Source organism: Amblyraja radiata, chromosome 13 (assembly GCF_010909765.2).
Source record: "Amblyraja radiata isolate CabotCenter1 chromosome 13, sAmbRad1.1.pri, whole genome shotgun sequence".
Classification (NCBI taxonomy): Eukaryota; Metazoa; Chordata; class Chondrichthyes; order Rajiformes; family Rajidae; genus Amblyraja; species Amblyraja radiata.
In genome coordinates, this window is record NC_045968.1 from 29609999 (window position 1) to 29634010 (window position 24012).

The window sequence follows — 24012 nt, forward strand, 5'->3', positions numbered from 1 at the left end:
TTCTACCATTTTGATTCCAAGCACCCACCTCATCATCTTGCCCTTTCATTCACTTTCTGCTGACCATCTCCTATCACCCAAACCCCATCATCAACGTGACCATTACCTACCTCAGATCTTGGACACTGGAACAGAGCAGAGCCTTGCCATCTGTAAAACATAACCTTAAGAACTCAGCACTACTGAAATAATAGCATAGTGTGCTTCAAGGCTGTGGAATGGTAGTAGAATCTACAATTTTCTGACTTCAGGGTAAAAGTTCAAACATTTATCAGACTTCAGTTTTCTCAAATATGTTACGCAAACAGGCTTGATATATAAATACAACTTATTTTCACCATCGCCCCTACCCTATTTTTAGCTTCAGTATCATCCATTCAAATTCTGGAAATGATCTGTTCTTTTTGCTAAAGCTATGCTACATAACCTGTTAAAGCTGCTATTCATGACCTCCACCATACCATTTTTCTCTCAAACTCCAAATGTTCAGTTTTTAATTATATTAATTCAATTTCTACAAATTTCAAGTTCAAGTTCAAGTGAGTTTATTGTCATGTGTCCCTGTATAGGACAATGAAATTCTTGCTTTGCTTAAGCACACAGAAAATAGTAGGCATTTACTACAAAACAGATAAATGTGTCAAATGAGTTCTCAAATGTAGATATCCATTCTATTAAATGTCAGCCTTTCAGAAACAATACTGCGAAACACTGAGGCAAGGTGTTGGGATGCAGTAATGAAACAAAGATTGATTCTCATTATGCTTTATTTATTATAAGAACTAAACAACTTAAACTGCACTGAATCTTTGACAGTTAAACAGAACTATTATGGCTTTTTTTTTGCTAATGCATGAAAATGCAGCACTGTTAAGGAACTGGACAATTACTTCAGTGTTGAGAAACCACAGAAAGTAAGCAAAATTGGTAAAAACCACCCCCAATAAATTTAAACAGGGCGTTTGAAGTGCAGACTGTCAGGAAAATGAATTCTGCAGTTCTACAGACTGGCAGGAAAATGAATTCAGACAATCTGCGAAGCAAAGAATAAACTCTTAAATTCTAATCTGGACGTGGCAAAATTGTCAAATTCTTTGCACAAGCCTATTTAGAGTTACATTTCTGGAACATATCAATAATAGTCTGTTGTTTTCTACTGTTTCTTAGTTCACCGACAGTAGTCAATGCAGGAGAATTAGCATCCATGGAAGCTAGCGGTCTCTGACATTGGGCCTTTTGATTGTTAAAGAGCCCTGTTGGAACCTGAAAGATTCTACTTCTCCGTTTGCATGTCTTAGACGAGTTATTCTTGAGCATGGCTTGCTTATTACTGGTGCTGGACTGTGATCTTGATGGGGTTTTAGAGGTTCGATGGCTCTCTGGTGTTGTCAGTGGAGTTATATTTTTTGCAAGCATCTTTTGTTCACAATTTGTTGGCAATTTCTTGGTCCGAAGCGAATATTCATCAGGTGTCCCCCTTGTCCTATGAACAGTCTGCATCTCTTTATCAAGTTCTTTCTGTATTTTTATGGCCAACAATCGATCCTTCTCTTCCATTTTGCACTTATCTAAAAGTTGACTCTCCCAGCCTGCAAGATGCTCATGATTAAACATATTGTGGCAAAATTGAGGGTTCTCACTGGGCTCATTATGGTTTTCGGGACAAATTTTTCTCTTTTTAATCGAGACACCAGTAGATGTAGAAACTTCTGAGGAATTACATGCTTTTCTTTTCACAACTGTTGTCATTTTAAAGGGGCTTTGGCTCAAAATTTCATGCTCTGCAGTTTCATCTTGTATCAAATTTTGGACTGTTGCATGGTCCACATTAGTTGAACTACAACCTGCACTAGAACATGCTGTCTCAAGTTCATTATTTAAAATTGGCACAACTGCAAAATCCACCAGATTGTCATTACAATTAATTGAATTCATCTTCAATTCTATAAGTGTTAAATTTTTCTTGGACTTGCCAACATTCTGTGCACTGCTGCAAGCTTCTAGCATCTCACTTTCATTGTGCTCTGAACTGCACTGACTGGTATACTCCATTTGACCATCTGTGATGGCTTCATCAGGAGTTCCTTCAATAAACTGTACCAATTCTGAATGGTCCGAACTGGAGACCGTCTCTTCTTTATCACAATTGAATAGATGAATACTTGTAGTAGAGCTACCGCTTGAAATTAGTTCAACTGCCTCAGATGTAATCTCCTGAAAAAAAACAAAACATCTAATTAGCTTTATTCAAGTTCAAGGGAATATTTGCTTAAAAAACTGCTCATATTAGAGTTTGCCATCTCTTGTCTAACTTGAATTTTAGCACAATCCAGAAAAGCTGTGATATTCAGCAGCGGTTGGTATCGGAGATGGGGACAAAATACTATTAATTTTGTACGGTGGTCAATTCACATCAGCTTTAAGAAATTTTGGCCAATTTTACTGGGCTTCATTGTGCAATATGGAGAGCTGTTAGAGTTCAAAATCTAAAAGGCCAACATTCTGTAAATCCTGGCCAAAAAGGAACAGGAATAGAACCAAAATTTAGTAAAGGATTCATGCATTGCTAGGCCATCTTTGGTCAAGTCTGTGTTTCTGTAGGTAACACGACAAGCTGCTGAATGGTGCCAGTAAGTCTAGGTCCCAGATCAGTTTTGCAGATAAGAAATGTATCTCTTCAATTGTCAGTATGAATTAGATTTTTGCAAAGGACCTCCAAAGAAGTGTAAAATGCATGAAGTTGATTGGATTACTGCAAAAGCATTGTAAATAATGTAGCTAGACAGTTACCCTGCTGTTTGTTGATTGGTTAAAGTGTTAAGCCCCGACAGGATTTGTTTGAATTCCAGGGTAAATGTTGCATTATTAAGTTAAGTTAGCTTCCTTCCAGAAGCTTCTCCTAGAAACAATGTATGGGAGACTGTAATTGGTTTTGGGAACTGTCAATAATGTATTGATGTGATTAACATGTTTGATTGGATTGTAAAGAGACCACCCCTATGTAGTTCAGCCCCACAAGGTTCGAAGACCTATAAAAGGTGTCTCCATCTTAGATCGGTGTCGATCTTCTGGAAGAATGCTTGGGACTGTGTGACCTTTTGGAGTGCGTCTGCTTGTACGAGGCTGAAGGGGTTGGCCAGGCAGAGACAAGGATCGAACCCGTGGTGGTTTAGGTATCGTATAGGGGAATTTGCTGTTCAATCCAAAAATAAAGTTTAGTTGTTCCAGTGCTTGACTCAGTGGTTTTTGATTGAACTAGACTGGGGGGTAAGCTTTCCAGGGTTACTTTACATAAACTGGTCACAAGGACCTTACACAAAAGCCTTACACAACTGGTCACAAGGAGAAAGAGGGTAAACTCAGATGTTGGTTTTGCCCTACTCAATCTTGTTGGACTGAACTTGGATGTGAAATTTTCCCTGCATTAAAGCAATCCCAATAGACATCCAATCTATCCAATCTTCAATAACTCCATCTCACAGGTGGTCCCACATGCTCCTTCTGCCACAACCTAGCCAAAATTATTCTTATATCGAGTAGAGTTCAGAGGAATTGTTTGATTTCTGCAAGCCATTATACCATCTCACTCCCAGTCTATATATAAAGTTAAAATCCCCAACTAGGATAATCCTATTATTCTAGCCACTCTCCACAAATACCCTGCATATTTGTTCCTCCAATTGCTGTTGGTCTATTGTACAACATTAAGGTGATCATCCCCTTCTTATTTCTTAGCTCCACTCAAAGTCTCACTGGAAGATCCCCTATCATCATCTATTGCCATGATGTTCTCCGTAATCCAAAATACAACTGCCCCTCCTCTTTCTTCCACTGTCGCACCTGTACCCTGGAACACTAAGTTGCCAATCCTGTCCCTCCCCTACTCGTCATGGGGTACACAGAATTGTCCTTGCGTCGGTTGCACTTGGGGGCCTCCCTCCCTCACCACTCAGACCACTGATCCCTGCATTGTTACTACTTCAGCCATCCCTATAGAATTCAAACATTTCACCACTTGACAACAATTTCTACAATCTTGCATTCTTGACAAGCGATAGGTTACAGCACCTAATATCCACAGACACGTTATTCTGGCTACCTCTCCCACCCAAATTTGTTGAAAGACTCAATCGGTTTTACTAGCTCTGGTGTATCTGTTCAGTTAGTGAAACTTTCCAAACCTGTGCCCTGAAGCTGTCTTCTTTGCTTCTTAATTACTTTATTTCATTTCATTTGACTGGAAAGAGCTCAATTAAAGACAAGGGAACTAGAAATTCAGAGTCCAGCAGAGGAGGACAAAGGGCTTAATTAGGAAAGGGAAAATAGATTATGAAAGAATACTGGCAGGGAACATAAAAACTGACTGCAAAAGTTTTTATAGATATGTGAAGAGAAATTCAATTCAATTCAATTCAATTCAATTTTAATGTCATTGCACAAATACTGAGTATGGGTACAACGAAATGCAGTTTTGCGTCAGTCCGTAGTAGTGCAATATAGAAATTTTAAAAAAAGAGGATACAGAATAATAAAAAATACAGAATAATTAAACAATGGGGACGGAGGGACCGGAGGAATCTATCGGCGGGACTCCAAGTTCAGCAATGCGACGGTATGATTGTAGAAGCTGTTCCTCATCCTACTGGTACGAGACCTGAGGCTCCTGTACCGCCTCCCTGATGGGAGGAGGGCAAACAGTCCATGGTTGGGGTGGGAGGGGTCTTTAATGATCTTCCCAGCCCGTTTCAGACACCGTTTTCGGTGGAGGGCATCCATGGCAGGGAGCGGGGCACCGATGTGCTGCGCGGTTTTCACCACCCGTTGTAGTGCCTTCCTGTCCGCAACAGTGCAGCTGCTGTACCATACCGTGAAGCAGGCGGTCAGGATGCTCTCGATGGTACACCGGTAGAAGTTGGTCAGGATCTGGGGGGACAGGTGGGCTTTCTTGAGCCTCCTCAGGAACTAAAGGCGCTGCTGTGCCTTTTTGATCAGCTTGGAGGTGTTGAGGGACCAGGACAAATCCTCCGAGATGTGTACCCCGAGGAATTTGTAGCTGGAGACGCGCTCCACCTCAGTCCCGTTTATATGGATGGGGGTATGTCTGCCCCCTCTGACCTTCCTGAAGTCGACAATAAGTTCCTTCGTCTTCTTGGAGTTGAGGACGAGGTTATTATTGGCACGCCAGGTTGTCAGGTGCTGGACCTCCTCTCTGTAGGCTGACTCATCGTTGTCACTGATCAGTCCTACCACCGTGGTGTCGTCAGCAAACTTAATGATGGCGTTGGATCCGTACTTAGGGATGCAGTATGGGTGAAGAGAGAGTAGAGGAGAGGGCTGAGCACACAGCCCTGTGGCACGCCGATGTTCAGTGTTATAGTGGTGGAGGTGAGGTTGTTGACCCTAACAGACTGTGGTCTGTTGGTGAGGAAATCCAGTGTCCAGTTGCAGAGGGAGGTGGAGATGCCAAGCCTGCTGAGTTTGGTGATCAAGCTGGCGGGGATGACAGTTTTAAAAGCGGAGCTGAAATCAATGAACAGCAACCTGATGTAGGAGTTGTTGTTGTCCAGGTGGGTCAGGGCAGAGTGTAGGGCCGCCGATATGGCGTCCTCTGTAGACCTGTTGGCCCGGTAGGCAAACTGATGGGGGTCCAGTGTGGGGGGGGAGGCTGGCTTTGAGGTGAGCCAAGATCAGCCGCTCAAAGCACTTAGCAATGACAGGGGTGAGTGCCACTGGGCGGAAATCGTTGAGGCTCCCTGTGGCTGACTGTTTGGGCACTGGCACGATGGTTGATGTCTTGAGGCAAGTGGGGACAACACCCTGGGCCAGTGAGAGATTGAAAATGTCGGTAAAGACTGGGGATAGTTGTCCAGCACATGCCCTAAGCACCCGGCCAGGGATGCCATCGGGGCCGGCAGCTTTGCGCTCATTCACCTTGCTCAGTGCATCTTGTACAGCAGAGGTGGAGAGACTGAGGGGTTGTTCATTTGGGGGTGGAGCAACTTTGATGGCTGGGGTTTTGTTATCTCGGTCAAAGCGAGCATAGAAATGGTTTAGCTCGTCAGGAAGGGTGGCGTTGTCTGGGGGAGGGGTGTTAACTTTCTGGTAATCGGCAAGGGATTTGATTCCTTGCCACATGCGCCTGGGGTCAGAGTTGTTTTGGAAGTGCTCCTCAATCCGCCGTTTGTGATTGAGTTTGGCATTCCTAATTCCCATTTTCAGATTGGCCCTGGATGAGCTGTATCCCTCAGCGTCGCCAGATCTGAAAGCGGCATCGCGAGCCTTCAGTAGGAGTCTGACCTCCCTGCTCATCCACGGCTTCTGGTTAGGGAAGGTCTTTATTTCTTTGTGGGTAGTGACATTATCGGTGCAGAATTTTATATAGTCCATAACTGTTGAGGTGTGCATGCAACAAGATGGCGTCGCGTGCACAACGCGAGGCTCTGCGTCTCCGTAGTTTTTGTAATTTAGTTATTTTTCTGTTAATCATTACCTTAGTTTTCGCCCGGAGCACCCGAGCGAAGACTCTATACGGCCGTCAGGAGCTATTAGAGCTCGGCCGTCTCTGCGTAATGAGCCCCAGAAGCGACTTTCAACTGCCGCCGGAGATCGCCAAGACACCGTGGTCTAGCGGGCCAGCTTCCCCGACAGGAAGTGCCCGGAGGCGGCGCAGGGACCGCAAACAAAGACGTGGGAAGCGGGGAGGACATCTAGCTAGGCTGAAATTAAATCCTCAAAAAGATTAGTTAAAACAAATGTAGGTCCCTTGCAGTCAGAAACAGGTGAATTGATCATGGGGAACAAGGTCATGGCAGACCAATTGAATAGCTACTTTGGTTCTGTCACATAAATAATCTGCCGGAAATAGTAGGGGACCGGGGGTCAAATGAGATGGAGGAACTGAGTGAAATCCAGGTTAGTCGGGAAGTGGTGTCAGGTAAATTGAATGGATTAAAGGCCGATAAATCCCCAGGGCCAGATAGGCTGCATCCCAGATACTTAAGGAAGTAGCTCCAGAAATAGTGGATGGATTAGTGATAATTTTTCAAAACTCTTTAGATTCTGGAGTAGTTCCTGAGGATTGGAGGGTAGCTAATGTAACCCCACTTTTTAAAAAGGGAGGGAGAGAGAAAACGGGGAATTACAGACCAGTTAGTCTAACATCAGTAGTGGGGAAAATGCTAGAGTCAGTTATTAAAGATGGGACAGCAGCACATTTGGAAAGTGGTGAAATCATTGGACAAAGTCAGCATGGATTTATGAAAGGTAAATCATGTCTGTCGAATCTTATCCACTCTACTAGTTACATCCTCGAAAAATTCTACAAGATTCGTCAGACAAACCTCAGGAACTGCTCCAGAATCTAAAGGTCCCCTGCTATTTCCGGCAGATTATTTATGTCTTCCTTAGTGAAGACAGAACCAAAGTAGTTATTCAATTACTCTGCCATGTCCTTGTTCCACATGATCAATTCGCCTGTTTCTGACTGCAAGGGACCTACATTTGTTTTAACTAATATTTTTCTCTTCACATATCTATAAAAACTTTTGCTGTCAGTTTTTATGGTCCCTGCCAGTTTTCTTTCATAATCTATTTTCCCTTTCCTAATTAAGCCCTTTTTTCCCTCCTCTGCTGGACTGAATTTCTCCCAGTCCTCTGGTAGGCTGCTTTTTCTGGCTAATTTGTATGCTTCATCTTTTGTTTTGATACTATCCCTGATTTCCCTTGTTATCCATGGATACACTACCTTCCCTGATTTATTCCTTTGCCAAACTGGGATGAACAATTGTTGTAGTTCATCCATGCAGTCTTTAAATGCCTTCCATTGCATATCCACCGTCAAACCTTTAAGAATCAATTGCCAGTCTATCTTGGCCAATTCACGTCTCATACCCTCAAAGTTACCTTTCTTTAAGTTCAGAACCCTTGCTTCTGAATTAACAATGTCACTCTCCATCCTAATGAAGAACTCAACCATATTATGGCCACTCTTGCCCAAGGGGCCATGCACAACAAAACTGCTAACTAACCCTTCCTCATTACTCAATACCCAGTCTAGAATAGCCTGCTCTCTCGTTGGTTCCTCTACATGTTGGTTTAGAAAACTATCCCGCATACATTCCAAGAAATCCTCTTCCTCAGCATCCCTGCCAATTTGATTCACCCAATCTATAGCACACGGCATTGGGGGTTCAGTATTGATGTGGATAGAGAACTGGCTGGCAAACAGGAAGCAAAGAGTAGGAGTAAACGGGTCCTTTTCACAATGGCAGGCAGTGACTAGTGGGGTACCGCAAGGCTCAGTGCAGGGACCCCAGCTATTTACAATATATATTAATGATCTGGATGAGGGAATTGAAGGCAATATCTCCAAGTTTGCGGATGACACTAAGCTGGGGGGCAGGGTTAGCTGTGAGGAGGATGCTAGGAGACTGCAAGGTGACTTGGATAGGCTGGGTGAGTGGGCAAATGTTTGGCTGATGCAGTATAATGTGGATAAATGTGAGGTTATCCATTTTGGTGGCAAAAACAGGAAAGCAGACTATTATCTAAATGGTGGCCGACTAGGAAAAGGGGAGATGCAGCGAGACCTGGGTGTCATGGTACACCAGTCATTGAAAGTAGGCATGCAGGTGCAGCAGGCAGTGAAGAAAGCGAATGGTATGTTAGCTTTCATAGCAAAAGGATTTGAGTATAGGAGCAGGGAGGTTCTACTGCAGTTGTACAGGGTCTTGGTGAGACCACACCTGGAGTATTGCGTACAGTTTTGGTCTCCAAATCTGAGGAAGGACATTATTGCCATAGAGGGAGTGCAGAGAAGGTTCACCAGACAGATTCCTAGGATGTCAGGACTGTCTTATGAAGAAAGACTGGATAGACTTGGTTTATACTCTCTAGAATTTAGGAGATTGAGAGGGGATCTTATAGAAACTTACAAAATTCTTAAGGGGTTGGACAGGCTAGATGCAGGAAGATTGCTCCCGATGTTGGGGAAGTCCAGGACAAGGGGTCACAGCTTAAGGATAAGGGGGAAATCCTTTAAAACCGAGATGAGAAGAACTTTTTTCACACAGAGAGTGGTGAATCTCTGGAACTCTCTGCCACAGAGGGTAGTCGAGGCCAGTTCATTGGCTATATTTAAGAGGGAGTTATATGTGGCCCTTGTGGCTAAGGGGATCAGAGGGTATGGAGAGAAGGCAGGTACGGGATACTGAGTTGGATGATCAGCCATGATCATATTGAATGGCGGTGCAGGCTCGAATGCCCTACTCCTGCACCTAATTTCTATGTTTCTATATGTAGATTGAAGTCACCCATTATAACTGTTTTACCTTTGTTGCACACATTTCTAATTTCCTGTTTGATGCCATCCCCAACTCCACTACTACTGTTAGGTGGCCTGTACACAACTCCCACTAGCGTTTGCTGCCCCTTAGTGTTTCGCATACTTGCATTAAGGAGGCATTTAAACACACCTGAGCAATTACAAACACCTGTGAAGTCACGTGCCCCAAACATTATGGTGCCCTGCAATGAGGGATGATGGGGGGGGGGGGGGGGGGGGGGGGGGACTATGTATAAACACAGCAGTAATTTCTATATTGTGAAACCAAAATGTATAAAAATACCCTTTAATAAAATCTGACAAAGTGCACTTTAACCTAATGTGATTTTTTTTTTTCTATTACAAATCTCAAATTGTGGAGTACAGAGGCAAATAAATAAATGATGGGTCTTTTTCTCAAACATTATGGAGGGCACTGTATGCAATATAAAATTGAAATAATTAATTTCACACACACTTACTGGACCAGAGACATTGTTTCTCAGTCTATTAATTGCAGCTGTTGGATGCTTTGGCAAAGTTGGGGATAAATACCTGAAATAAAAAGGGAAACATTAAAAATAACTGTACCTTGGGCTGGTGTTAGTCTTGGCCTAATGGTAGCAAATGAACTTGCATTAGAACCAACACCAGTGTAATGTGGCTACAGATATCAGGGCAAAATATTAAATAAGAGTTACCATTCCAGAATTCCACAACTCTAAGAATTCTTACTTTTGTTTTAAATGACCAGATCCAATTTCTTCAGTTGTTTGTGTTAGGACAACCCTCATACCAGAAAGCAGCTTACAGAACCTTAGTTTTAGATTATAGACCGTCTTGAGATTCCTCTTACTGAAGTGCATGGCCTCACTTTCCGATATTAAAATCCACTTGCTCCATTTTCTGCCATTTACCCAACCCATTTCTGTTGTGCTGCAGACTACAAATATCTTTATTGCAGCATGCTCTGTCACCAATTTATGTTATTGAACACTTTAATTTATGCATGCTGAACCTTCCAAATCATTAATATAGAGTAAATAATTGGTAGACAAGGATGAATCCTTGGGGCTCATCACTCCACATCAATACAACTCACTTATTCCTCTTTGTGATAACTAGTTTCATTCCACTTTCCCCAATATTTTGATTTCTGTGTGGCAGTGTTTTAATCTTTTAGCACTGGGTCCTCCCAACACAAGAGTGCACATGATCGGCTCAACAAATTGGAAATGTAGGGATGACGTTAATCACCAACAATGGAGTGATTAATACAGGCAGTGATCAAGGATCGAAGTATGCAGAAACCAGAGGATTGTCTGTGCAGATGTATAAAGCAGTGATGGACAGATTAAACCATGAATCTCTTGTAATTATGCACATAATGATACCGGCACTCTGACTTGCATAAGAGGTGCATGTAACCTTGCACTTGCGCAATCAATTTAAATACCTAACCCACGTCATCTTCTATTCACACTATTTGAACACCATGTCGGACTTTAAACGTCCATTAGCAAGAAAGATGAGCAGCACTGCATCCACCTTTTCTGTTTTGTATACAGATTTAAATACCCTACAAGTACAACTTGCCCATAATATCATGGAGAATATGGGAGAGATCTTTAAACAAAATGCATCCAAAACTCAGACAACAGCTCGCAAATGCCCAATTTACAGTCTGAAGTTCCTCTTGATTTAAGCACGGTACGGAAATGATTGGGTTAAGAATCCCATTGCACCTCTACTTGCCTTTGTATATCTTCCATATTATTCGGGCTTGGTGCTATCAATTTAGTTCTTTTGGAGATGGACGAGTTGAATTTTGAGGAAATTGATTTTGTGCACCCACCCAGTTTTTCTGGAGTCGGCCTGTGTATTGAATTCTGCAGAGAGAGAATTTAAAAGATAAAATGTTGCAATCATGTTTATTGCTATACTCTGCATTTTCAAGGACATCAATTGGGAGCAATTATTTACCTACTTTGTGCACAATACTTCCATTCTCAGAATTGTCCTATCGCAGCAGACTGAACAACGGAGCTAGTGACATGGCATAAAGATTTTAAAAACTGTTGTCATGAAAATGTCATCAATACATGAATTTCTGCTTGAGTTTTCAAATTCAGTATGCTCGTGCTAATACTATACTGGGTACAGTAAAATGCCATTAAGCTGACAGACTAGGAGCTTTACTGGTGCCAGACAAGCGGACTCCCAGACTAAATCAACTGTTATTCCATTAATACTTCAAATTAATTTTTAAGCAGCAAACTGAGGAAATCAAACTCATGGAAGACATTCTGATTGTTGGCTTAAGCAAATATTTGTACGTCCAAATGAATAAATGTGACTGAGGCATTGCGATGGGTACTTTCACATAAAATACACTTAGACATTTAGGAAATTAAGGCTACATGGTTAGTGTACTGGACTTGTAACCTAAAGGGTGCAAATTTATATAAATTGCAGCAAATAGCATTACACCTCAAATTCATCCTGTAATCACTGCCAATTGCGATTTCCATCTGCAGATTATAGTGCTGATATAGCAAGAATTCTTTATTCTAGTTTAACAAACCTTAAATCAAACAGTCAGCCTTAGAGGCAGGCCATGGTGGTCAGGTAGCCAAATATCAAATGTTTTGTATTGGGTGACAGAGCACTTTATTTGTATTAAAGGTTTGTGCGAAGGAGTTTATGAACATATTTGAAATAACTGATGTTGGGACATTTCCTCAACTATCCCCATGATTTAACAAATGGCCCACATCCAAGCATGTACGAAAGAAGCAACAGGCCCATAAAACCTATTCCAGTCAATCATGGAACAGCGCATTATGACCAGTATACCCCAGTGAAAAACATAATTTCCTAATCCCAAAGACAAACTCTGTTTAAACTCCCTATTCAAATACAGCAGGGAGCACTCATCAAGAGGGTACATTTAGGGACTCAACTGATCTTAAAGACTGCCAAAATCTTTTATACACTATAATATTTGCTATAACCACAAACATATTATAAACTGCAATTTATTCTAATGTTCACAAAAATGCTGGAGAAACTCAGCGGGTGCAGCAGCATCATAATTTTTTGCAGAATTTATTCTAATGTTAATGGCTGCAGAACAAAATTCAGTTCACCATTCGGGTTTTATATTTGGGTTTTATATCAACTGCTGTGCGTAACCAGGATTGTATTTTCTTAAAGACAATAAAAACTTATTCTAATCTGCTCAAAACATGAAAACAAACGTATCCATTGATTTTTACTTACCACCTCCTCACTCAATATCTTTGCTAGCTTTTCATCTCTTTTTAGTTGTTCATCCATTTCTTTCCTCTTCTGTTCTGCATGCATTTGCTGTTCCCGTTCCTCTGCCAAAAGCTTCTGAATTAAGTCTTCACTTGCTCTGTGTTCTTCTTCTTCAAAAGCACGACGCTCTGCCTGCAACTGTTAAACATGAGTATTAAGCATCTCATTATCTACCAATGAAATATCCGACAGATTATAAACCAGCCATAATCAATTATCTATATCTCTATATACTATTAAAAGTCTCGACTTGTTTGTCTCTGTCTGTCTGTGATCTCAAGGAGCGATGCCAAAACGGTACACAATAGCGCAAATTTTTTTGCAGAATCGTAAACAGCTTTTTCAAGTCGTCGTTCGTATCAAGTTTCCTTCAGATTTGATGTTATATTTCACAAGTTATTGATATTTCAAGGTTTATAAAAGCCAACGTTAACAAGATGTTTACTGTTAAAATCCTTGCTGCACCAGCTTCCAACAGACTTTGATACAAATGTACAATACAGGAACACTGTGCTTCCACCAAGTTTTCGCCTGAGTGGGATATCACAGTACTCCACCCAACATTTGCAACAATGTTGCCATCATACAACACTTACTCCAGCTCCTGGCAGGAATAGGAGCGGGAGGGTGAATTGGCTTTACTATTGGGGAAGTGCAATTGGAATTTTTTTTAAAGTCCAGTGCTGGGGGAAGCAGGAGAGTCACAATGGGACCCCAAATCTCTCTTTTTTTTGTTGCATGTACTTGCCTGGCCTCACAACAGGGACCCAAAAGCTCCACGGGTATTTAAAACTTAAAATAACTTAAAACATCTCCCCCATCCATGCATGTGGGTGAGGGTTCCCCTGCGCTTCATAACGGTGATCTCCGGCGTCACAACAGGAACCCCTCAGCCGTGCCTGCACAGTTGGGCCCTTTCCAGATCGCCATCTGTTTTCCCTTTCACCTATACTTACCTGTCCTCACAACGCGGCCACAACAGCTCCACGGATAAGTTCCCTTCTATTTTACAAACGCCTCCATGGGTTTATTAACTTTAACTTAATTTCAGCCGACAATAGCATAAATTTGAACACGGCAGCCTCGCATGCGCAGTTTGGTGGAATATTAGAAACATAGAAAATAGGTGCTGGACGATGCCATTCGGCCCTACGAGCCAGCACCGCCATTCATTGTAATCATGCCTGATCATCCCAAATCAATAACCCGTGCCTGCCTTCTCCCCATATCCCTTGATTCTACTAGCTCCTAGAGCTCGATCTAACTCTCTCTTAAATCCATCCAGTGATTTGGCCCCCACTGCCCTCTGTGGCAGGGAATTCCACAAATTCACAACTCTCTGGGGGAAAACGTTTTCTCTCACCTGTCTTAAACGGCCTCCCCTTTATTCTAAGACGGTGGCCCCTGGTTCTAGACTTGCCCAACATTGGGACCATTTTTCCTGCATCTAGCTTGGCCAGTCCTTTTATAATTTTATATGTTCCTATAAGATCCCCCTCATCCTTCTAAACTCCAGTGAATACAAGCCTAGTCGTTTCAATCTTTCCTCATATGACAGTCCCGCCATCCCAGGGATCAATCTCATGAACCTACGCTGCACTGCCTCAATCACAAGGATGTCCTTCCTCAAATTACGAGTTGTGGGAGCTGGCCCAACAGGTCCGCACTGGGTCTAGTGAACATTAGAATTCATTTCTAATTACCACAAGTTGCCAAAAGGGGAAATACTCTTTTGCAGCACACCTGCATTATATAATATGTCGGATGAAGTTACACTGATTAAAAGGCACATGTACCGTATTCATGGGGCTCAAGAATTCCCAAAAGATATGAAATGGGCACGAAGTTACTGGCAGAGATTTTCCACTACGGCTCAATGTTATTGGCATTGAATGTACAATGTAGTCGGGGAGCAGATTCTACCCAGGTTAAAAGAAATGAAACAATATTGGAAACTGCAAAAGAATAGAAGCAGTTTTGGAACCAAGATTACAGGTGGCTACATTCTACATTCAATCCCCACAAACTTTTGCCACTCTGATTGTGCTTCGTATTAAGGAATGTTAATCTGAAATGTATTACCGATTAAATGAAGCAACTTAAAATAACTTCCCTTATACAACAATGTGCCAGAAAATGTAAATGTGATGAATCACTTGTTCCATAGTTGCAGCTTCTGTAATTAAGGAAAGTATGCAGAAGACTGAAGATTCAAAAGAAACACAAAATTCCAAATATATTCCTGCCTGGTGAACATGTAATCAAACCTACCCAGTCGTGAGCCAAATACCTTAAATATTTATGTCATAGAACAAAATTATTTCCATACAATGCCACTAGAAAATTTGAATTGAAATGCCAACAGTGCTTTTCTATCTTAATTTCACTGGACAGTGATGTAGGTGTACATTCCAGTCTTGCTTCCAAACCAGATGCCTATTAACGAAACAGCTAGCTGGTTGGTAGAATATTCCTCCCACAACCAATTTCAGTATTCACTTTATCATTACCTAGCCTAGACTGGTCATAATGAATATTAAAGACTTTCATATTCCTTTTACAGCATCCTTTAAAAAGCAGACTGATTACACAAATGTACTTTTGACTCCAATCATTGCCCCTCACAGAACATATTTGGGGATGTGGTCCCTTTCATTGTATGCATAAACCCAAGCCAGCATTGTCGTCTGTTTGATATTTTTGTTTCCTTCCACAAAATGCTACTGCTTAGATACTTTAAAGCATAGTATTGGATGGAAAAGGGCAAACAAAACTGCTATAATATGCAAGTAGAAATCTTTGAAGTGTTAAATTTCTTCACCATGCTTAGATTGGATTATGCCCACACCAAGAAAGGACAAATTTGGGGGGGGGAAAGGTGGAAATGTCAGAGACCCGAAGGCCTAGCTTTAGGGTGAAAAGGGCAATGTTTGAAGATGTACAAGACAGGTTATTTTTGCCTGGAACGTGCTGCCAGCGATGGTGGAGAAGACAGATACAATAATGACATTCAAGAGTCTTTTAGATATGCACACAGATATGCCGGGAATGGAGGGGTGCGGATCATGTGCAGGGAGATTACATTAATTTAGCTTAGCGTTGTGTGCAGCACAGACATCATGGGCAAAGGGCCTGTTCTTTTCTATGTTGTATGATACCATTAATAATTTCCCTTAATTAACATTACACAAATTAAATATGATCTGTTTTTCATTAATAAAACTAAACTCGAGTTCAACCAAAAGAAAGGCAAACATGCACCAATTTAAAGCTACTCTTCAGTTCCTAAAAGCAAAGTTTGAGGTTTTGTAAGTTCACTGGTGGACAATAAAAGAGCATGCATGCTCAGGTTATGGAGAAACGTTCTAGTCTTAAAATTGCACAGAAATGCATAGAATCACACAAATAGATTATTGTTGCATGGAATAGAGATCTACTTCTCACCTTACTGATCTGCTCTTCATATTCTTGTCGCAACTCACCAGGTTTACATAGTTGAGGTGATGGACACAATCTGCCAACTTATAAAATAGGAGGATCAATTATTGACTGCTTACATGTAAACAATTTCACTTGACCCTGCAGATTATTATTCCTTACTAGAGATGAATAGGAATACATTTAAGAACGACTCGGTATTTGAGTTTGAAAGTGGAACAAGGAGTAAAGAACCTGTTAACAAATTAGTAACCATTTTATTAATCTAATATCCAAGCACCTTGTAAAGATCAACAGCTTTGCATAGAAACACACCTTGTAATGGGCCTCCATGCAATTTGCCCACTCTGCATAACATCCAGCTTTACTTTCACTGTATGAACAGATGAGTGCACTATTATTCTACCCCATTTTATTTGGAGGGGTACAATAACAGTGCACTCATCTGCTTATAAAATTACAAAGTAATACTGGATATTATGCAGAGTAGGATTTTTTTTAAATTTTTTTTTTATAAAGTATTCTCTTCCTATTTTACTTTCTTATCTTCCTACTCAAGTATCATCTTCTTACATTACGAGAGGTTAGACACACTTGGATTGTTTTCTCAGGAGCAGAGGCTAAATGCCGACCTGATATATAAATATAAAATTATGACAGTCATGAATAGGGTAGCCAGCCAGAGGACAGCTTTAAGGTGAGTGGGGCAAAATGTTAAAGGAGATGTGTGGAGCAAGTTTTTTTGAAAACAGGGAAATGGGTGCCTAGAACACACTGCCAGGTGGAAGCAGACACGATAGTGGCTCTAGATGGGTACATCGATCTGCAGGGAATGTAGAGATATTGTTCTTATGCAGGAAGAGATTAGTTTAACTTGGCATCATGATGGGCACAGACATTGTGGGCCAAAGGAGCTGTCATGTGCTGTACTGTTCTATGTTCTTTAGCCAGGATATATAGATCTCCTCCCCTTAAATCCACTTTATCAGCAGTTTTTAATTGTTCTTTCTAACCCCTTCAGCTTACTTTGACGGTTTATTTATTTTTTATTAGGTGCACATACAAAAAATGGTTTTCCCACAATTGCCTTTAAAATGAGAGAATGAAGAAAATATCCTTACCCCACTGCACATCACACAGAGTTGTGAGTCTGTGGCATTCTCTGCCTCAGAAAGCGGTGGAGTCCGGTTCTCTAGATACTTTCAAGAGAGAGCTAGATAGGGCTCTTAAAGATAGGATATATAGGGAGAAGGCAGGAATGGGGTACTGATTGGGGATGATCAGCCATGCTCACATTGAATGGCGGTGCTGGCTCGAAGGGCCGAATGGCCTACTCCTGCACCTATTGTCTATAACGAACTTAAGAACTATCTTAACATATCACAATTTTGTTAATATTTAAAAATCCCAAAAGCAACACTGCAATATGTCTTTTTTGGAAGGAGATGCTTGGGGTTTGGAGGGAAAAAATACTGCACCAAAATGTTAGATAAGTTCTAGAAGTAATTGTTCATAAGCCACTAAAGGTTCTTTCCCTGTTGGAAAAAAACAAAAGCACATTGGGCTACCTTTCAAAATGTTCAATACAAAATTCAAAGACACAGGATACAAGAGACTGTAGATTCTAGGGTCTCAAGCAACAAACAATTTACTGAAGGAACTCAGCGAGTTGAGCAGCATCTGGGCAGGGAATTGTTGATGTTTTGGGTCAAAACTGCATCAGGATTAAGACAAGAGGTGGGGGACAGGGGGGAGGGGGGAGGGGCAATGAGACAGGAGCCAGTGGGTGATAGCGGTGCTGTAATCAAATAAAGAAGGTGATAATGGAACCATTTGGGAGAGGGAAGAGTGGGGGTGTGGGGGGTCCAGTGAAAAGCTTTATTTTGCATGCTATCCAATTAAATCAGAAAATACTATACATGAATACAATCAAGCCAAAATGAAGTACACAAGATAGAGCAATGTAAAATATACCAAAGTGCAAAAGTCCAATGTCTAATTAGGTAGGTTAGAGAATCAGGATTGTAGCTTAGCTTGTGGAAGTACAGTCAGAACTCTAATAACAGAGGGGAAGATACCGTTCCTGAATCTGGTAGTACATGCTTCCAAGCTTTTGTGTCTTCTGCCTGATAGTAGCAGGAAGAAGGAAAGGTCCTGATTACATTGGCTGCTTTCCCAAGACATCGAGAAGTCAATGGCTAGGAGCCTGTGTAAGGGTTAATAGGGTGATTTCACGAAAAGGTCACTGGAGCGTAAATCCCCACTCACGTGACCGAAAATTTTAACTGGGGGACAAGCGTCACTTCCGGTACATGTTAGTGGATGGGAAAACACGCACTTTCACACCCGTTAAAAACATCGAAAACGGCCAGTTTTTGAGCTGCAATTAAGTGAGCCAGTCGGGGTGACCGTGAGGAACAGCTACCTAAATTTACAGTCCAAAAAAAAGATAGAAACTAAGGTAAATACAAGAGGGAGCTGAAGGGGCCAAAAAGGCGGAAGTGCTAGCGGACATTTTTCGTGGAGATTTAAAGATCCAAAATATCGGGAATTATCGCGTTTGCTCGCTGCATTTCATCAAAAGTAAGGCATTATTGACTTTGTTGTCTTTATTCATTTGTTAGATGAAAAGTATTAAAAGTTAGAAATCCATCAGTAAAATTGCAAAATCGCCCATGGTTCTCGGGTGGGTTTTAACATGCAAAATGAACACTCTTCTGAAGCTCCATTTACCATATAAATAATCGTAAACTCTCAATACGTTTGGAAATCAATTTTACTCAGATGCAAGCTAAGGAATGGGATAATTATCAGCTGTTGGACAAAATCAGGAGATTTTATTATTTGCCAGAATATATTTCTCAATGTTTCTTGTTTAAAGCCTGCACAATCACCCAAACTACTTATTTATTTTTCATCTAATAACAGACAAGCCTCTCTCTTCTTGTTGCACGTGCATGGCGTTCTTGTGCACATTGTCTATCCTGCTCACAGTGGGTGCCCAATCAGGATTGTTGACATCATTCCATGCTGCAGGCTTGTCTGTTATTAGATGAAAATAAATAAGTAGTTTGGGTGATTGTTTGCATCTGAGTAAAATTGATTTCCAAACGCATTGAGAGTTTACGATTATTTAAATGGTAAATGGAGCTTCAGAAGCGTGTTCATTTTGCATGTTAAAACCCACCTGAGAACCATGGGCGATTTTGCAATTTTACTGAAGGATTTCTAACTTTTAATACTTTTCATCTAACAAATGAATAAAGATAACAAAGTCAACAATGCCTTACTTTTGATGAAATGCAGCGAGCAAACGCGATAATTCCCGATATTTTGGATCTTTAAATCTCCACGAAAAATGTCAGCTAGCACTTCCGCCTTTTTGGCCCCTTCAGCTCCCTCTTGTATTTACCTTAGTTTCTATCTTTTTTTTGGACTGTAAATTTAGGTAGCTGTTCCTCACGGTCACCCCGACTGGCTCACTTAATTGCAGCTCAAAAACTGGCCGTTTTCGATGTTTTTAACGGGTGTGAAAGTGCGTGTTTTCCCATCCACTAACATGTACCGGAAGTGACGCTTGTCCCCCAGTTAAAATTTTCGGTCACGTAAGTGGGGATTTACGCTCCAGTGACCTTTCGTGAAATCACCCTATTGAAACATAGAAAATAGGTGCAGGAGTAGGTCATTCGGCCCTTTGAGCCTGCACTGCCATTCAATATGATCATGGCTGATCATCCAACTCAGTATCCTGTACCTGCCTTCTCTCCATACCCCCTGATCCCTTTAGCCACAAGGGCCACATCTAACTCCCTCTTAAATATAGCTAATGAACTGGCCTCAACTACCTTCTGTGGCAGAGAATTCCAGAGATTCACCACTCTCTGTGTGAATTTTTTTTCCTCATCTCGGTCCTAAAAGATTTCCCCCTTATCCTTAAACTGTGACCCATTGCTCTGGACTTCACCAACATCGGGAACAATCTTCCTGCATCTAGCCTGTCCAACCCCTTAAGAATTTTGTAAGTTTCTATAAGATCACCCCTCAATCTTCTAAATTCTAGCGAGTACAAGCCGAGTCTGACCAGTCTTTCTTCATATGAAAGTCCTGACATCTCAGGAATCAGTCTGGTGAACCTTCTCTGTACTCCCTCTATGGCAAGAATGTCTTTCCTCAGATTAGGAGACCAAAATTGTACGCAATACTCCAGGTGTGGTCTCACCAAGACCAATGTCGTAGTTAACATTTTATTTTAGCTATAGCAGACACATTAAAGCTGAATGTGCTAAAAACAAGCTTTGCAGATTGGCCTTCACAGTCGCAGAAACATAGATAAGTTGTTTTTCTCAAATAGACATTCCAATGTCTGGAGCTAACATCCTGTGATGCCTTCTTATCACACAATGGGGCCTTATTATCATAGCAGCTGTTTAACCTCAAACATAAGTAAAAAACCCTATTATGTCTCTGTACAGGCTGGCTTTTTCATGTTACAGTGGAAAATTACTGAATGTGCTTTGAGCTGCTTTAAGGTGTATAAACTTCTGTGTATTCCTTGCATGTACTTCTGTGTATTCCTTGAGAGGGTAGTAGCGGATACCTGAGTGAGCCAAGTGTGCACGCAGGTCTATGTACCCTCTCCCACCATGGTGTTTAAGTAAAAAGCATCTACCTGAAACTTGTGTTCTGTGAATTGTTTTACAGTTTAAGTTTAAGCGACTATCACATTTGGCGAAGTCTGCAGGATTGGAAATGTGATAGTTACCTAAACTTAAACTGTAAAATAATTGATAATACATGCCTTACAGTGGTCAGTGTGGTCAGGAGAGCATGCACAACTCTTGTCATTTCTTGCAGTATTGGGAATAACTGTTTCCAAACAAAGTTGTGACAGGATGCTTTCTATGATACAGTGCCAAAAGGCCCATCATTTATTTATTTGCCCATATACTCCACAATTTAGGATTTGTAATAGAAAAAAAATAAAAATAAAGATCACATATGGTTGAAATGCACATTGTCATACTTTATTAAAGGGTATTTTTATACATTTTGGTTTCACCATGTAGAAATTACAGCTGTGTTTATACATAGTCTCCCCCATTTTAGGGCATAATATCCACCCAAACCTGTCCTATCCATGTATCTGTTTAATTGTTTCTTAAACATCAGGATAGTCCCTGCCTCAGCTACCTCCTCTGGCAGCTTGTTCCATACACCCATCGTGTGAAAAAGTTATCCCTCAGATCCCATATTATCTTTTCCCTTCAACTTAATGTCCCATGGTCCTCAATTCACCTACTCTGGGCAAGAGACTGTGCATTTACCCAATTTATTCCTCTTATGATTTTATATACCTCGATAAGCTCACCCTTCACCCTCCTGCACACAAAGGAAGAGCCCTAACCTACTCAACCTCCTCCTATATAGCTCAGACCCACTAGCCCTGACAACATCATCTTTATTAGAAGTCTTCAGATTCCTGGGCATTAAACATATTAGTCCAGGATCAAGCACATGCATGTAATCACAAAGAAGGCACACTAACATCTCTATTTTCTTAAAAGGTTAAAGAGATTTAACATATCATCAAATGCTAACAAACGTGTACAGATATACTGCAGGAAGTATCCCGACTGGCTACAGCAAATTCCAACACACACTAATCCAAGAGGCTAGAGTGCCGGTCTCAAACAGTCAGTCCATCACAAGCACAGCCTCAAGACAGCATCTATAATCAAGTATACCACCATCCAGGGCATCTACCTCATTGCAGACCCTTGGACTACCTTTAATCATACTTTACATTGTACTAAATGTTATTCCCTTTACACTGTGGACGGTTTGATTGTAATCATGTATTGTCTTTCAAGTTCAAGTTCGCGTTTATTGTCACTTAACCAACTACGGCACGGTGACATTTGAGTTGACTGGATAGCAAACAACAAAAAGCTTTTCGCCGTACCTCTGTACATACAATAATAAACGAAAACTGAAAAGGCTTTCGACACTCACTCACCTTCGATCGACCCCACTACCCCGTTCCGAAGGAGCTGCTGGCGGATGCGCTGCTCCAGCTCGGTGTTGACTAGGCCGCCGCGCCGGACCTGCGTCCGCACCCAGTTGGAAAGGCGGCGGCGGCAGAGCGGGCAGTTCATGTTGCTGATTGCCACCGTCTGCTGAAAGCAGCCCCGACACAGCGAGTGGCCGCACGGCGGCGTCACCGGCTCGGCCAGCACCTCCTGGCAGACCGGACAGGTGCACTCGGCCAGGCTGAGGGCCGGCGGCGGACTCGAGGCCTCGGCTTTCGCAGGGCCGCTCCGTTTATTTTGCTTCATGGCGGCAGCTGGGAGAAGACTTTGATCTTCACCATGCAGCGGCTTCACCAAAAATACTAGAGGAACTCCTCCAGTATCTTTGGGCTTCACCCCCAAACCGCCACTCGCTTTGAAATACCCCGCTCCTTAGCCCCCCCGCACTGCGGCTGCGCACTGACGTGCACACGCATTCCGGCTACTCGCGGCTGCGCAGTACCAGCGCCCCCTCGCCCTGCATGCGCGCGCTCTTCAAGCGGCCCTCGCACTGCGGCTGCGCACCCGAAGCTCACGGCTCACCGACCTTCGACCTTCGCCCTTCGCCCCTCGCACCGTGCCTGCGTGTTGTCAAGATTTCCAGAAGCATTTCTACGTCCAAATCTTCTGGAAAATGTTAACGGGCAAAATATTACAGATGCTGGACCTGTTGATGCATAACCATGGGCAGCAGTGGGACAGAAGCTGTAGGTCTCAGCTACTTTGGATACAAAGTTAGACACAAAATGCTGGACTAACTCAGCGGGACAGGCGGCATCTCTGGATGGAAGGAATGAGTGACGTTTCGGTTCGAGACCCTTCTTAGAAACATAGAAATTAGGTGCAGGAGTAGGCAATTCGGCCCTTCGAGCCTGCACCGCCATTCAATATGATCATGGCTGATCATCCAACTCAGTATCCCGTACCTGCCTTCTCTCCATACCCTCTGATCCCATTAGCCACAAGGGCCACATCTAACTCCCTCTTAAATATAGCCAATGAACTGGCCTCGACTACCCTCTGTGGCAGAGAGTTCCAGAGATTCACCACTCTCTGTGTGAAAAAAGTTCTTCTCATCTCGGTTTTAAAGGATTTCCCCCTTATCCTTCCCCAACATCGGGAGCAATCTTCCTGCATCTAGCCTGTCCAACCCCTTAAGAATTTTGTAAGTTTCTATAAGATCCCCTATCAATCTCCTAAATTCTAGAGAGTATAAACCAAGTCTATCCAGTCTTTCTTCATAAGACAGTCCTGACATCCCAGGAATCAGTCTGGTGAACCTTCTCTGCACTCCCTCTATGGCAATAATGTCCTTCCTCAGATTTGGAGACCAAAACTGTACGCAATACTCCAGGTGTGGTCTCACCAAGACCCTGTACAACTGCAGTAGAACCTCCCTGCTCCTATACTCAAATCCTTTTGCTATGAAAGCTAACATACCATTCGCTTTCTTCACTGCCTACTGCACCTGCATGCCCATTCCCCTCCACCACCATAGATGAGGCTCACACCAGGGTCTCATCCATACCCCGTAACACTGCTCTCTCTCCCCATCCCCGCACTCGCAACAAGGGCAGAGTCCCTCTGGTCCTCACCTTTCACCCCACTAGCTGCCAAATACAACACATAATCCTCCGCCATTTCCGCCACCTCCAACGTGACCCCACCACTCGCCACATCTTCCCATCTCCCCCCATGTCTGCCTTCCGCAAAGACCGCTCCCTCCGCAACTTCCTCGTCAATTCTTCCCTTCCCTCCCGCACCACCCCCTCCCCGGGCACTTTCCGTTGCAACCGCAAGAAATGCAACACCTGTCCCTTCACCTCCCCCCTCGACTCCATTCAAGGACCCAAGCAGTCGTTC

General features: G+C 42.4%; 1 protein-coding gene across 1 annotated transcript; it reads right to left on the minus strand.

The window, feature by feature from the left end:
- Positions 1 to 749: 749 nt before the first annotated feature.
- rnf168 (ring finger protein 168) lies at positions 750 to 22594 on the minus strand. Its single transcript, XM_033031547.1, has 6 exons — positions 22098 to 22594; positions 16088 to 16164; positions 12605 to 12781; positions 11078 to 11211; positions 9805 to 9877; positions 750 to 2214 (listed from the first exon to the last, which is right to left on the minus strand). The coding sequence occupies exons 1-6, from the start codon at positions 22414 to 22416 to the stop codon at positions 1105 to 1107; spliced, it is 1890 nt and encodes a 629-aa protein (XP_032887438.1). The 5' UTR covers positions 22417 to 22594; the 3' UTR covers positions 750 to 1104.
- Positions 22595 to 24012: the final 1418 nt, after the last annotated feature.

Coding starts and splice junctions, on each gene's coding strand:
- rnf168 (XM_033031547.1), bottom strand. CDS start 22,416: ATGAAGCAAAATAAACGGAGCGGCCCTGCGAAAGCCGAGGCCTCGAGT. Junction 9,878..11,077: donor AATATGGAAGATATACAAAG/GCAAGTAGAGGT, acceptor TTTTTATTTCAG/GTATTTATCCCCAACTTTGC. Junction 2,215..9,804: donor GAAACAATGTCTCTGGTCCA/GTAAGTGTGTGT, acceptor GTTTTTTTTCAG/GAGATTACATCTGAGGCAGT.